Consider the following 16813-nt stretch of genomic DNA (forward strand, 5'->3'; position numbering starts at 1 on the left):
CCTGCAGACTTCGGTGACCTACTCCGAGATGACTGCCAGCAATGAGCCAGGGGGTAGAGCGGCCACAGGTGCTGACTACATAGTCGATCCTGACTACAGGTGCTCTCTATGGAATTGGTTCGTTCCCCCCGTGACCTTTGTCGGTTTTATCTGAGATCTTTGGTTGACTCCCACACTCAAGGCGTACAGGTTTGTAGGTTAATTGGGTATGGTAAAAATTATAAATTGCTCCTACTCTGCTTGATAGTGTTAATGTTAATGTGCAGGGATCACTGTACGGTATAGACTCTGTTTTTGCACTGTATCTCTAAACTAAACTAATTCACTGATTCTCTTGTGCCCTTGCCTCTGTCTGTCTCCCATTTCACCAACGGATACGGAGGACCTCCACTCCCAGTAACCTTCCTCCTCAACCCTCCTTCTATGCTGTCTTGGGCAAGCAGAAGTCACCAGTCGTCTATGTAAGTGTTAACATTTACATTGAAAAAGAGATTTTCAATTTAAAAAATGTTTAATTTAGATGCCTTTACTGTTGATTTTGTTTTTAAACTTTTTTCTTTATTAAAGATTGATGGACCCATGCTCTCAGATCTAGGCTATCATGGACCTTCTGAGGACCAATGAGCTTAACCTGGCCAATCTGCACACTGACAGTTGCCGTCTTGCCCGAGGAGATCCAGAGCATCTGCAATGTTCCCTCACTCATTCCAACAAAGCCTCTGGTAAGAGCAACCAAAAAGTGTAATTTATTCCTCACTGGTCTTTTAAAAATCACCAGAAAAAATGTATTCCCCAAGCCTGCCATTTGCATTTATTTTGACTGGATGTCCTATTTATTTATTTGTAGTGCTTCGTCACAAAAGATGCAAAGTTCGGCTGGGTGTTGTAATTCAGGCTGGGTGTAGGTATCATACAACATAACACAACATGGTTTGTGTGAAACAATTGTACACAAGCTGACATTCTCTTGAAGATCTCAATTACATAAATGCAAGTTGCAGGCATCAAAGGTCTTTATTTTACAGCTGGCCCCAATCATTAAATGTCAAGTAACTGTACACGGTAATTTAGAGCCACGGGAATCTGCAGATACTGGAATCTTGATCAAAAAACAAAATGTGTTGCTCAATGGGTCATGTAAACCTCCAAGGTCAGCTAACATTGTGGGTTGTGACCCATCTTCAGTCTGTTAGTCTAGTACTTGCAGGGGATATTAGAGGTAAATTTGAACAAAAAATGGCAAATGTTGGAAATAAGAAAACAAAATGCTGGAAAATTCAGTCCATCAGGAAACATCACTGAAGAGAGAAACATCATAATGAATGTTGATTAAAGAACAATCCGTAATTTTTGAGATTTCTTTCATGAAACCTGTTGCTTCAGTAGATTTGTGCGCAATGAACGCATGACTTTAGGAACCAAACTGAGTTTTTTAACTGGCTGCATCTGATATTTCACTTGAGCAAGACCAGACCAGAAACTTCTTGATTTTTTACATCTAAATTGTGCCAGAGTGTCTTTCCATAGCAATAATCTATTACGTTTATAATTGTGCACTAGCTAACAATACTTTCTAAAGAATCAAGCAGCACAGTAATAGGCCCTTTGGCCCAACTTAACCCTGTCAACCAAGATCTAAACTGGTCTCATTACTTGCGTTTGGTTCATATCCCTCTAAATATTTTCTATCCATGTGCCTGTCCAAGTATCTTTGAAATATTGTTATTGTCCCTCAAATACTTTCCCTGGCAGCTCGTTCTTTATACCATCCACTCTCTTAAGTTACCTATTACTACCCTCAGTTCCCTATTACTTTATCCCCTCTCACCTACAACCTATGGTTTAAAAGATATGTGGACAGGTACATGCATTAGAAAGGTTTAGAGGGATATGGGCTAACTGCAAGCAAATTGGACTAGTTTAGATGGGGCATCTTGGTCATATTTTTTTTCGAAGCTTATCTAGAGAATTTTTATGTTATGCTATGTTTGTTTAGGGTCAGAGGTCAAATCATGACTGGTCACGTGTGTGGCCTTACACGGAAACATTTTTTTCATAACTTTTATCTTACAAACCCTGTGAATTTTAAAAAGCTAGATTGTTCATATGTTTAGCAGACATGCATTATATTTCTGTAGGTAGGAAAATAGCAATGAATAAGATTAATCTTACAATAATTTTTGAATGTATTACTTTATGTGATGCCATCTGATCACCTGTGACATTTGGTTCACTTTCCAAGGAATGGCCCATAAACTATTCTATCTTTTACAGCTGGGTTCGATCCAGAGTATGAGGCACTGCCCTAACCATTAGAGATGGATGCCATGTTGAAAATAACCTCAAGTTTCCAGAAAGAAATGGATGGATCCTGCATCTTATTGCTCCCTCCAGCAAGATGGCGGTGGCACGCTTCATCCTCCAGATCACCACAACAGCAGTCTGCAGTACCATCGGGCAGCTCATTATGATTATGGTAGCCGGAATCACCAGGAAATTGATCCAGACTTCCAATTTGTACATTGACACAATTGAAACCGCCTTATTGGGTTAAAGCACAGAATGGATTTAGATGAAGGAAATAATATGAGCCACTGAATTCCATCATCACCAAAAACATACCATCGTTTCTACTTCCTCAGAAGACAAGGATATTTTACATTAATTTAAAGACTCTTACCAAATTCTACAGTTGAACTGTAGAAAACGTACTGCCGGGTTGTATCACAGCTTGGTTTGGGAACAGCTTTGCCCAAGACCACAAGAAATTGCAGAGTTGTGGATCACTCCAGCACACAGACCAGACATCCCACCATTGACTACATCTACACTTCACTCCTTTGGGAAAACAGCCAACATAATCAAAGACCTTTTCCACCCTTGTCATTTCCACTTTTCCCTGTTTCCACCACAAAGAGGATATAAAAGCTTGAAAGCGCGTACCTTCAGACGGGAACAGCTTCTTCCCGTTATTTGAATTCTGAACAGTCCTTCCAGAAGCTAGGATACATTTCCTAATTTCCAACCAACATCATTGTGAACATTGGACTTTTTCTTAGAAACGATTATGCTACAATGTTGAGAAATTATATGCTGCACTATGCATGTTTCTCCTCTCTCGACCTATTGAGCTTGTGTATACTTGTGTATGTACAGTATTACCTGATTTAATTGCATAGCATGCAAACAAAAGCTTTTCACTGTATCTCAGTGCACACAACAATAAAGCAATTTAAACTTGTTTTGTGTGCCACAGTAGGTGACTTCACATTGACATTTATATTCCTTCTGTTATGTTCTGGCCCACACACTCACCTTGTTTCTATCCCTTTAAAACCTCTTTACATCCTTCTCACTGCTCAAACATTTTCCAAGTTTTGTATCATCAGTAAAATTAGAATTGGGATATTTGGCTTCCTCATCCAACTAGTTGAAGAAGACTGAATAATCAGGGTTCGTGTGTTACCCACCTATTTATTCCCAATCCTTGGTTTCTGCCTGTCAGCCAATTCTCAATAACCAGCACTATACTACACTAATCACATACCTTCTGAAGTTCTAAATATACCACTGCCATTGTCCATTTAACCAACCATATGCACAAAAAATATCTTCAAAAAAAATGAACACTTTTCTGGATTAAACTCCATTAACTATTCAGACCATTTGCCCAACTGATTTAGATCCTGATGTTATTTTTGATGACAATCTTCACTGTCTATGATACGACACACATTAGTGTCATCTGCACTCTCAGTCCCAAAAGGCCACTCCATTACAACTTGCCTTCATTTATTGCCTTCATTTATTAATCAATTTTGATCACTTTAGCTAGTCTACTGCTGCCTTAAAATCCCATGGGAAAGCAGCCAACATTTGTACTGTTTCATTCCATAACTTGGAATCCAATTCAATTTGCGATTCACTTTCTAGTTCATCAGGCACCATCTCCACCTCCCAAAATATATGAGGAGAATGGGCCATTGTTTTGTGATAAATGGGAATATTTAGAAATGCTATCAACATCTTTGAAACTGCACATTATTAGTCAGGTTATGACTGTCATAAGGAATAGGAATAGAAAGGCTGTTCGGCCCATCAAGTCCACTCCGCCATTCAATCATGGCTGATCTATCTCGCTCCTAACCCCATTTTGCCTTCTCCCCATAACCTCTGACACCTGTACTAATCAAGAATCTATCTATCTCTGACTTAAATATATCCACTCACAGCCTCCATAGCCACCTGGGGCAAAGAATTCCACAGATTCACCACCCTCTGACTAAAGAAATTTCCCCTCATCATCCTAAAAAAAAAGTACATTCGTGTTTAGTTTAGAGATACAACGTGGAAACAGGCCCTTCGGCCCACCGGGTCTGTGCCAACCAGCGATCCCTGCACATTAACACTAGGGACAATTTTTATATTTACCAAGCCAATTAACTTACAAACCTGTACGTCTTTGGAGTGTGCGAGGAAACTGAAGATCTCAGAGAAAAACCAGATGGTAAAATGGCTATACCTTATTCAGGGCTGCATTCTATTCTCCAGTGTTGGTCCTGCTGTTCTCTCTCTCACACTCTGCTCCTCTTCAGAGAGGTGCCCTGCGTATGAGCAACTTTAGAGCAGAGATGTAAGTGGATGTGGGTTGCCTGGGCATGGTTTTACTGACAGCTTATCCTCCCACGCATTTTACTTATTTCAGAAGAAACCGTTTGCATCAGATTCAACCTTTACAACCATCATGTGTGGGAAGGAACCGCAGATGCCGGTTTAAACTGAAGATTAGACACAAAAAGCTGGAGTAACTCAGCGGGTCAGACATCATCACTGGAGAAAAGGAATTACTGACGTTTCTAATGTTTCAGATCGAGACCCTACTTCAGACAGCCATCAGTTAGAGCAATGAGCACAGACTTTATTGTGTAGGAAAGAACTGTAGATGTTGGTTAAAATATCTAGGGAAAATTATGTGGAATTGTTCTGCCAGAGCCAGTAATAACACAATAGGCCGAATGGCCTCTTCCTCCAGCTACATTTCTTTGATTCTCTATGTGTCCTTCATTTCCCATTAACCACCTCTTTCCCCTCTCCCTCCCACAAGATGGCATGGTGGTACAGTGGTAGAGTTGTTGCCTTGCAGCGCCGAAGTCCTGGGTTAGATCCCGACTCCGGGTGTTGTCTGTACGGAGTTTGTGACCGCGTGGGTTTTCTCTGAGTTCTACGTTCTTGGGATATGGAAGGAAACTGGAGGAGGCCTACACAGTCACAAGGAGAACGTGCAAATTCCACACAGACAGCACACAAGGTCAGGATCGAACCTGGATCAGCTGAGCCACTGTGCCTCCCAATGATCTTAGCAACCCAGTAACCTGACCCAACTCTACCCAGCCTCAACTCCACGTAAACCCCGTATATTATTTTATTGGATTAGTCGAACACTCTCTTAATTACCCTCCCATCTGCTCGGTATGGAAGACCCACATCAATGATCCGTCTTCAATTGCCTTTGAAGTTTCTGCCTTTGTGATAAACTGCTGATTATGAAAAATGCCCCCATTGTTCCCGCTGCTTCTATCCTACATTGTGGTATCATGATCAAGGGATTAGTTGCTTCTAATGGGAGAGGATATATATGCAATAGTGCTATTATCTCTGCTTCCATGGCTACTCATATGTATTTCTGATGTAAACACTTCACCTTGTTCAGTTAGCACAATTATAATTGCATTGATTTTCTTGATTGAGTAAATGGAATGAGAATGGATGTGGGTGGAGAGGTAACCATATAACCATATAACAATTACAGCACGGAAACAGGCCATCTCGGCCCTACAAGTCCGTGCCGAACAACTTTTTTCCCTTAGTCCCACCTGCCTGCACTCATACCATAACCCTCCATTCCCTTCTCATCCATATGCCTATCCAATTTATTTTTAAATTATACCAACGAACCTGCCGCCACCACTTCCACTGGAAGCTCATTCCACACCGCTACCACTCTCTGAGTAAAGAAGTTCCCCCTCATGTTACCCCTAAACTTCTGTCCCTTAATTCTGAAGTCATGTCCTCTTGTTTGAATCTTCCCTATTCTCAAAGGGAAAAGCTTGATCACATCAACTCTGTCTATCCCTCTCATCATTTTAAAGACCTCTATCAAGTCCCCCCTTAACCTTCTGCGCTCCAGAGAATAAAGACCTAACTTATTCAACCTATCTCTGTAACTTAGTTGTTGAAACCCAGGCAACATTCTAGTAAATCTCCTCTGTACTCTCTCTATTTTGTTGACATCCTTCCTATAATTGGGCGACCAAAATTGTACACCATAACTCCAGATTTGGTCTCACCAATGCCTTGTACAATTTTAACATTACATCCCAGCTTCTATACTCAATGCTCTGATTTATAAAGGCTAGTATACCAAAAGCTTTCTTTACCACCCTATCTATATGAGATTCCACCTTCAAGGAACTATGCACGGTTATTCCCAGATCCCTCTGTTCAACTGTATTCTTCAATTCCCTACCATTTATCATGTACGTCCTATTTTGATTTGTCCTGCCAAGGTGTAGCACCTCACATTTATCAGCATTAAACTCCATCTGCCATCTTTCAGCCCATTTTTCCAAATGGCCTAAATCACTCTGTAGACTTTGGAAATCCTCTTCATTATCCACAACACCCCCTATCTTGGTATCATCTACATACTTACTAATCCAATATACCACCCCTTTTTACCACCAATTTACCACCCCTTCATCCAGATCATTGATGTACATGACAAACAACAAAGGACCCAACACAGATCCCTGAGGCACCCCACTAGTCACCTGCCTCCAACCCGACAAACAGCCATCCACCATTACCACAGGTAAGTCTAAATATAAGAATATAAACAGAAGTAACATTTAACTTCTCAAACTTTGTTCAAGACCATGTCTATGTCTTGGATTCACCTTTCATCCAACGCCCGCCAAATGTCCCCCCCCCCCAATAATAAACTATGCAGAAGAAAAAATATATACACAATACCAAAGACTGCAATAACTCATTATCAGTGCCTATACATTGGATGGTGTCATAGAAACATAGAAAATAGGTGCAGGAGTAGGCCATTCGGCCCTTTGAGTCAGCACCACCATTCAATACGATCATCAGTTCCCCATTGCTGCTTTCTCCCCATATCCCTTGATTCCGTAATTTGATTCTCTCCATTTATACTTTGTAGTGTTCACACCTATACCATTGTGGCCTCCGTAAGGGGATATCCCTGCCCTTGTTTGAGGGGGGTTTGGGGGTTTCCACTAGACTTCGCCCCTCAATGTTCAGCAGCGGAAGGACCTTAGACGGTGCTTCTGGAGTGTCTACCATCATTCTTTTCCCCAAAATAAGCATTATTCAGAATAATAAAAAAAATATACACAAAACAAGAACAGTGCGAAAACTCTTCTGATATTCTCAGTGTTTATACATTTATTAGTGTTCTATGGTAGTGTTCACAAATTATCCTTGTTCCACGCACCCTTGCCACTCATGTGGCTCCCTTCCCTTGTTTGAGGGGTGTCTCCAGGTGTTGCCTGCCATCTTATTTAAAGAAAATAAACACAAAATGCTGGAGTAACTCAGTGGACAGGCAGCATCTCGAGAGAAGGAATGGGTGACGTTTTCGATCGAGACCCTTCTTCAGAGCTGCCATTTTATTTAACTTGTCCCACTTCTTCCTTAAAGTTTGACTGTTGCTGCTGCAGCCCCTTCCCCTTGGTTGTGTTCATGTGATAAGAGCAGAATTTGACTATTCGGCCCATCATGCCTCGCGGGTCGACAGTCAATGAGAGCATGGAGGGCCGCCATGAGGGGAGGGAAGCACAATGGAGGACCCGGCGTGGAGGGACCGCCGTGAGGGGGGAGAAGAACAATTGACATTGGGAGGGAGGGAGAACAAAGAACAATGGGGACCCGGTGTAGGAATTGCTGTAGTGGGGAGGAACAAAAGGAGGAGCCAGTGTACTTTGTAACTTTGCCAGCGTCATAGGTGGCTGCTATTTGTATAAATTGGGTATTCAAGCAAAGAATTTCACTGCCTTGTCACATGTGACAATCAAGTGTTACATTCCGTTCCAAGTCTACTCTGCCATTCAATTATGGCTGACCTATCTTTCCCATTTAACCCCATTCTCCTACCTTCTTCTCATTACCCCTGACACCCTGACTCGAATACCAGTTATGCCACAGGGGGTGGAAACCAAGACCCCTCGATGACACTTTATGCCCACCATGGCCTTTTACACTGTTTCCAAATGTTTATGATGAACACAGCCATGAATAAACAGCTGCAAACAAGTTATAAATAAATGGATGGCACAATGGCCCAATTGGTAGGGTTGCTGCCAGTGCAAGGAACTCAGGTTCGATCCAGACTAAGGGTGCTGTCCATACGGAGTTTGTACATTCTCACTGTGATCACATGAGTTTTCTCCGGGTGCTCCAGTTTCCTCCCACATCCCAAACACGTGTAGGTTAATTCGCTTCTGTAAACTTTCCCTAGTGTGTAGGATAGAACTAGTGTATGGGTAGTACGAACTAGTGTGTGGTACACATATTGGGATAGACATTGCACTTTTATATTATCTGACCAAATGGGTGATCCAATAGGTAAGTTATCTCGCTCCACTTTCTGAAGCAGGAAGGTTGTGAAAAGGACTAGTGACTTGTTGCTGTGTCTGTCATGTATGACTCAGCATGGAGTGCCCTTGTTTGTGGGTTAAAAGACAACAAGTTTACATCCCACTCCAGAGACTTGAGGTCGTACCGCACTGTCCGAGGAGCAGTTTCCTAATAAACAAGTTATAGAAAATTATAGTATATGGACAACCGCTTCAATGGGGCAAAAGGGGGTTAGGGGCTAGGGAGCTTGGATATTAACACAAGGTCATGTCTGACCTGGTGTGTAGGCATAACAGCATGGCATGAATTTCAGCAGACATTATCCCCCATTACTGGGGCCAATATTTATCTTTCAATCCATACCACCAAATCTGATAGCTATTATCATATTGCTGTGAGCTTTCAGTGCACAAGGTAGGTGTTTCCGAACAAACAGGGAGATGCAGAGGAATTTAGCACTTCTCATAGGGTGAAACAGAATTACAAGCCCCTTTTCTATGTTCATGATGGTGCACTTATAAAGTCCATGTATATGTGTTAGGAGTTATGGGGAGAAGTCAGGAGAATGGGGTTAAGTGGGAAAGATAGATCAGCCATGATTGAATGGCGGAGTAGACTTGATGGGCCGAATAGCCTAATTCTGCTCCTATCATATGGTGTGGCTGACAGACAGACCTAAGGTAATGTATCCAAGTGTGCTGACAACATGAAACTAAGTGAAAGAGGAGGTACAGAGGCTTCAAAGGGATACAGACAAGTTGAGTGAGTGGGTAGTAGTATAGCAGATGAGCTGTTGTGTGAAATAAGAACACCAGTAGGAAAAAAATAGAAGTGCTGTGATTTGTTTAAAGGAAACAGACACTGTTGTTCCAAGGGATCATAAGACATAGGAGCAGAATTAGGCCATTCGGGCCATTGGGTCTGCTCTATCAATGATTTGGCTGACCTAGGTGACTGCTCACTGAAAACTAACATGCAAGTGAGGCAGGCAGCTAGGAAGCCTAGTTAAATGTTGGCCTTTATTGCGAGAGTTGTGTTCTAAGAGTAATGTTATTTTACTCCAACTATCTAAGGCTGTGGTGAGATCCCATCCTAGTTATTTCTTCTTCACCCCGTTCCCGAAGGGCAGAAGATACAGAAACTTGAAGGCTTGTACCACCAGACTCAGAAACAGCTTCTTCCCCTTTGTTATCAGACTTCTCAATGGTCCTAGCATAAGCTAGGGTTCATTCCAAATTTTTCAATGCAGTTCATCAAAAACGTTTTTGGTCTATCTTCGGTGTAAACCCGCATCTGCAGTCCCTTCTTACACTGTAAGGGTGTTAGCTTTGAGCGGAGGGCGAATCGGGGGATGCAAGTTCTTAATTGTGGAGTTGCGAGCGTTCTGCAGTGCTTAAACAATGGGAAGTTTTAATGCCGTGTAAATTCTGAACTGTGGGAAATCATAGCGGTGTGCTGTTTGAATTATGATGCTGGTACTGCACATATCTACAGGTTTCATTTCATCAGCCATCTCAGGAGCAAGCCATGCTCGATAATTTGAGTGCTGAACTGTAAGGTCGCAGTCGAAGAAAGACACAAAATGCGGGAGTAACTCAGCGGGACAGGCAGCATCTCTGGAGAGAAGGACTGGGTGACGTTTCGGGTCGAGACCCTTCTTCAGACTGTTCTGTAAGACTAAGGTCACAGTTCTCCACAATGCCAGAGTTGATACCATAATTCTGACCTACAACTTGGGTACTGTCTATGTGGATTTTGCACGTTCTCCCTGTGACCTTTCACATCCCAAAGAAATGCGTTTAATTGGCCGTAAGGGATGTAAGAATACAGGGAGCTCTGACTCTGCAGCCTAATCCGCCGCTGGCTGTTTCAAATTAAACATTCCACTTTGGCTCAATTGTATCTGGGAGATCTCCGCGCTTTTTGCTGATATCCCGCAAGTTACTTTAGCTGAATTGAGTGGTGGCAACGATGTAAGTCACATGGCCAACATTTCCGTACTCTCGCAGCCCATTCGCGGGGTAGTGAAGGGCCCCCAGCAGTTCTGGACAAAGGGTTCTGGAGGCTCAGTTCAGGCTTTCACACTGGGAGAGTTGATCAGACAGACGAGCAAGTGAAAATGAAGTCGGCTGACAGCTTGTGCAAGTGGACGCGAAGGTTGTTGATATTATCCGCTGTCGTCTTCGTCGGATTTCTAATAGGTGAGCACGGCTCAAATAATATGCACGGGAGCTTGAATTCGGACTAATTAAGATCATAATTTATATAAAATATAATTTGCCAGTTGATATAATTTGCCATCTGCATGTTCCTAACCGACCCGACCCCGTTAGTAATTCAATTGCTACACTCTATAAGTGCACTCGCATTAAACCCAAATTATTTTGGTAATTGAATGTTAAACTTCCTGTTCAAGGATGGTTTGGTTGATCCTGCATGAACCTCTCTCCAATGAAACGTATAAATATACAGAATAAACTGCTGAATGAGATGCAAGTTAAAAATATCAGATCATACCTCCGGTAGGCTCAATTTTTCATACCACGTCCAATTTCTACCACTTTTTAAGCTAGTTGGACATTTGTGGGTTTATTTTTTCATTCTTCGTGGCATGACTTCAAAAGTTTTTGTTGTGCACGTATGGAGCAGGTGTGTAGTGTAGGAAGGAACTGAAGAAGGGTCTCGACCCGAAACGCTACCCATTCCTTCTCTCCAGAGATGCTGCCTGTCCCGCTGAGTTAATCCAGCATTTTGTGTCTATATTTGGTGCAGGGTTAGGTTTGGCGGTTAAGGGTTGGTTCATAGCAAAAGGTTCTTCATTTCTTTGTCACTGCATTCCCAGGGGCGCCGCGCTACTCCTGGCGATCAGAGAACGCAACACACGAGACAGCAATTGCTGGAATCAGCCAACCCTGTGCAAACCCCATTTTAAAGGATAAATATTGTGGAAAGGCATCGAGAGAACCCTCGCTGCGCACCGCCCAGTTTGTCTCTTGGTGAGACGAGGCTGGGCCTCCGTGCTTTTTTTTTTCTCTCTCTCTCACAAATGAGGGCAGCTTTGACTTTCAGCGTTTTCTCTCCCCTGAATTCACTGCCCAGGTTGTTTATCTCTGCAATGGAACTTGAACTCCGTGGCTTATATTTTTGCGCATATTGAAGATTTAAGAAACGTCAGAAGCACTATTAATTATATTGATTGCCCAGATTCCACAGCGTTTTAAATCAAGGTAATTTAACTTTGCAACAGTTTATTTTAACGTGTTAAACACACAGAAACTGGAGTAACTCAGCGGGTCAGGCAGCACCTCTGGAGAAAAGGACGAGGTGACGTTTCGGGTCGAGACCTTTCTTCTGTCTGAGAGTCAGGTGTAAGGGAAGCGAGAGAGAAAGAATGTACATGGAACAAATGAACAAAAGATATGCAAAAAGCAACGATGATCAAGGAACGGTGGAGCTCACAATGGTCCATTGTTGGCTGTGGGGAAGGTGATAACGAGTTATAGAGTGAAACTCAACAGGACGACTAGTGTGGGGGAGGGACAGAGAGAGAGGATCTATCTTTGGTGTAAACCAGCCCCTGTAGTTCCTTCCTGCACAATTTGAACATGTTCCTAGTCTGCAACCCGAATACTTCTCTAGAGTTTGTGCCAGTTTTCCCGCTGCAATGGAGATGGGTATCATGGTCGGCATGGATGAGAAGTACCGAGAGGGTCTATTTCTGTGCTGTATAATTCTAAGGTTCTAAATGTAGTGAATTAATTACTTTCCAGTGCTTGCATTTTCTCTGCTGCCACACACATTTTGACGGATGCCCTCTGGTTCCAATCATCTTGCAAAGCCACACCCTCGCCCTGATCCAGTAGACTGAGTGGGCCATGGACAGCAATGTTGCATTGTGTGACAGATATTGAATGTCCATCTCTAGACTCCTCTTTGTTTCAATGTGCAGGAATGAACTGCAGATGCTGGTTTAAACCGGATAGACACGAAAAGCTGGAGTAACTCAGCAGGACAGGCAGCTCCCTGGGGCGCAGGAATGGTCTCGACCCGAAACGTCACCCATTCCTTCTCTACAGAGATGCTGCCTGTCCTGCTGAGTTACTCCAGCATTTTGTGCCTATCTTCAACTGTGATATTACCCATTGTTTATGGTAGTTCCCTTGTCCTCCAGGGATCCTACAAAATGTCACAACCTATGAATTGCATATATAAGCTTGGTCGTAAAGAATAGTCAATAATGAATAAGAATAATGAATGTTTATTGGCCAAGTATGTACACATACAAGGAATTTGCCTTGATGCTCTGCTTGCAAGTAATAACACAACATATAGTAAACCATTAAGAATAAAACATAAAACAATTCAAGCATAACACAGTCCCACAAGTGATCATTTGATGTTTTGACATGTGGTTGTGGTATAAATAATAACATTAAATTAGTTGATATTGTTACTGGAGAATAATATGCAGCCTTTTTATTTAAGACAACTGCTCCAAAATGCAGCACCTACACAGTGGTGCACCATGTCTTCCTCTGGTCCCTTTCCTGAACAGAATAGCAGTTTAGTTACTCCACCTTGATGTTGTCAAGTTGGAAAGGGTATAGAGAAGATTTACAAGGATGTCACTGGGACTCAAGGGCCTGAGCTATAGGGAGAGGTTGAGCAGGCTGGGACTCTATTCCTTGGAGCGCAGGAGGTTGAGGGGTGTATAAAATCATGAGAGGTATAGATCGAGTAGATGCACAGTCTCTTGCCCAGAGGACATAGATTTAAGGGGAAAAGATTTAATAGTAATCTGAAGGGTATCTTTTTCACAAAATGGGTGGTGGGTGTATGAAACGAGTTGCCAGAAGAGATAGTTGAGGCAGGTTCTATTGCAACCTTTAAGAAACAATTAGACAGGTACGTGTATAGTACAGGTTTAGAGGGATATGGGCTAAACACGACAGGCGGGACAAGTGTAAATGGGATATGTTGGTCGGTGTGGGCATGTTGGGCCAAAGGGCCTTTTTCCATGCTGTATGGCTGATTCGATGACCAATGGCATCTTAAAATGGCTCGTTTAAGGGTTCCAGCTCCTATCTTAATTTAAATATTTTCCTGTACAGTGTAGCCATTCCTGCAAGCAGAGCTAACACCACCAAATTAAGAACGAACCTTTGGTTGCTCAATTAAACAATGGCATCATTAGAGGACTGTAACATAATATCTTTGCACCATTGATAGATATTGCGAGTTCCCATCTTTTTATTGGATGTTACGCTGAAAAATACTATTCACAATGCGGGCAGGTCGGGCTACTGTAGATGGGGCATGCTGATTGGTATGGACAAGTTGCCCCGATGGGCTTGTTTCCATGCTGTAAGACACTATGCTGTGCAAATTACTCTTTGTAAAATAGATCAATAAACTTTTTGCTCTGTAGTTCATCTAAAATATTAGACTTTAAACATTTCATGTTGTATAACATTTCTAACATAATAACTTTCCCAACAACGTGTGTAAAAATCAAGACCCGAGACTGCAGATTCTGGAATGTGCAGCAACTAACAATCTAATGGAGGAACCCAGTGGTTCAAGCAGCATTTTTTTTTTCTCTTCTGTCTGCATCCATCCATCATTCACCTGCCTCTGCTTCACATCTCCACCCCTCTCCCTCCCCTACTTAGCTCCATGTGTCATCGCTCCCCAGTCCACCAATCACCTCTTACTTCTGTCTCGCCCTCATTATACTGGTCATCTCCATTCTCAGTCCGAATGCAAGGTGTCAGCCCAAAACATTGACCATTCCTTTCCAACCACAACTGCTGGTTGACCTACTGAGTTCTTCCAGCAGATTGTTGGTTGTTGTTTATAAGATAACTTGCGATTTAAAAAAAAAATCAAATTTGACAAAAAGGCTCGTACCTCAATGTATTTATTAATATCAATAATTGTGGAGATTGAAAAAAAAGTTGACTGGTTGGCTGTTTGGAGGGAATCATAGATAGATGGGTACATTGGCAAGTCTATAGAACAAGAGAATGTTTTTTGAATAGAACCGACAAATGTATTTACAAAATATAATCAATTGGAAAAGAAAACTGGTCGTGTTTGGTTGAAATACTGTAAGTAATGAGGTAAATTGGTCTTAAAAAGGGGTACTATAGGACATATTGCCTTTATACAGTACCTTTCACACAGTACTGCAACCTTCCCCCCCATTGACGAACTGTGCACTGCAAGGGCCAGGAAGCCTCTCACCCTGGTCACAGATTTTTTGAAGTACTTCCCTCTGGGAGGTGAGACCGGGCTACTATCTAAATGGCGTCATAATAATAATAATAATAATAATAATATATTTTATTGTCATTGCACATAAGCGCAACAAGATTTGGTATGCAGCTTCCATCCGATATCATAACATAAATAACTAATAAAATTTAGAATTAGATACGCCGAGAACATGGATTGTAAAAAGAACAGTAAAATAGTCAAAACAGTTCAAACAGACTAAAGTGCAGATGTGTCTGTGCGACATGACCATCCGAGGGAGACAGTCCAGGGGGGGGTGGGAGGTACTCAGCAGGGCCGGTTCATAGCCGCTATAGCTCTGGGAATGTTGGGAAAAGGAGAAGTACAACGAGATCTGGGGGTCCTTGTTCATCAGTCTATGAAAGTAAGCGTGCAGGTACAGCAGGCAGTGAAGAAAGCGAATGGCATGATGGCCTTTATAACAAGAGGAATCGAGTATAGGAGCAAAGAGGTCCTTCTGCAGTTGTACAGAGCCCTAGTGAGACCACATCTGGCTTATTGTGTGCAGTTTTGGTCCCCTAATTTGAGGAAGGACATTCTTGCTATTGAGGGAGTGCAGCGTAGGTTTATAAGGTTAATTTCCGGGATGGCGGGACTGTCATATGCTGACAGAATGGAGCGGCTGGGCTTGTACACTCTGGAGTTTCGAAGGATGAGAGGATCTTATTGAAAAATATAAGATTGTTAAGGGTTTGGACACGCTAGAGCAGTAAACATGTTCCCGATGTTGGGGGAGTCCAGAACCAGGGGCCACAGTTTAAGAATAAGGGGTAAGCCATTTAGAACGGAGACGAGGAAACACTTTTTCTCAGATAGTTGTTAGTCTGTGGAATTCTCTGCCTCAGCGGGCGGTGGAGGCCGGTTCTCTGGATACTTTCAAGAGAGAGCTAGATGGGGCTCTTAAAGGTAGCAGAGTCAGGGGATATGAGGAGAAGGCAGAAATGGGGTACTGATTGGGGATGATCAGCCATGATCACGTTGAATGATGGTGCTGGCTCAAAGGGCCGATTGGCGTACTCCTGCACCTATTGTCTATTGTCTATTGTCTATCAAAGCCACCACAGCCAGACATAAAAACAGCTTTTTTTCCCCACGAGCAGTAGCTCTACTCAACAGCCAAAAGTCTGTAGCCTCTTTTTACTCTGGTACTTTATTTTCACATGTTTAAATTACAATGTGTTATTTTTAATTGTCTGTTATATAATGTGTTTTTACCATGTGCGAGCAAAGCACCGTCAAATTCATTGTATTTATTGATACTTGGCCAATAGATTTATTCTGACTTCTGACTTCTAAAATGTCTCGGGTGATGTTAAAGGATCATGCAAAGTTTAGTATCAAATCACAGGAGATATTAATAATCATAACCTTAAGTCGATCAAGAATCTACTCTTATCTTCAATGATAAAATTAGTCACAGCAATCGAGAAAGACTGATTTGAAGGAATGGCCTAAACAGTGGACAAGCTACATATGACAAATGACCCATTCTACTGAAGTGGCATAAATAACAACATTAGAAGACATTCCGCAGCCTATTTTCTGCTGGGAGCTCTTTCAGTCAATTGCATCAGAAGAAAGTTGGAATGTAATATATTTGTGGCATCGAGAGTAGGCTATGTTGTGCAAAAAGAAAATCTTAATGTACAACCTTTATTTTAAATAGTGTAACTCCTGAGGTGGTTAACCCATTTCACAGCTTTTCAGTTTCTACCATAGAAATGCCTTGTACACCTTGTGCTGCAGTTGAAAAATAAATGTGAAATGGGTTTCTTTGAACTAATTGAAAATCGAATGTCTTTTTATTCTTGTGATGTATGTCATTGATAAGTTGGTATGCTGTCCCTTTTGT

The 16813-nt window shown here is 42.1% G+C and overlaps 1 protein-coding gene and 1 long non-coding RNA gene across 2 annotated transcripts in view; both read left to right on the forward strand.

Moving 5' to 3' along the window:
* The first annotated feature begins 303 nt into the window (after nucleotides 1-303).
* LOC116975287 lies at nucleotides 304-3127 on the forward strand. The gene is made up of 3 exons (XR_004412583.1): nucleotides 304-461; nucleotides 568-722; nucleotides 2275-3127. It is a non-coding gene; the product is annotated as an uncharacterized LOC116975287 (long non-coding RNA).
* A 7575-nt stretch (nucleotides 3128-10702) lies between these two features.
* LOC116974881 (glutamate carboxypeptidase 2-like) overlaps nucleotides 10703-16813 on the forward strand; it is a 43369-nt gene continuing 37258 nt past the window's right edge. Inside the window, exons 1-2 of the mRNA XM_033023492.1 lie at nucleotides 10703-10865; nucleotides 11081-11186. Coding sequence (XP_032879383.1) covers nucleotides 11101-11186 — 86 coding nt within the window. The 5' untranslated portion in view covers nucleotides 10703-10865; nucleotides 11081-11100. The remainder of the gene's footprint in view (nucleotides 10866-11080; nucleotides 11187-16813) is intronic.

Source organism: Amblyraja radiata, chromosome 7 (assembly GCF_010909765.2).
Source record: "Amblyraja radiata isolate CabotCenter1 chromosome 7, sAmbRad1.1.pri, whole genome shotgun sequence".
In the NCBI taxonomy this organism is placed as follows: Eukaryota; Metazoa; Chordata; class Chondrichthyes; order Rajiformes; family Rajidae; genus Amblyraja; species Amblyraja radiata.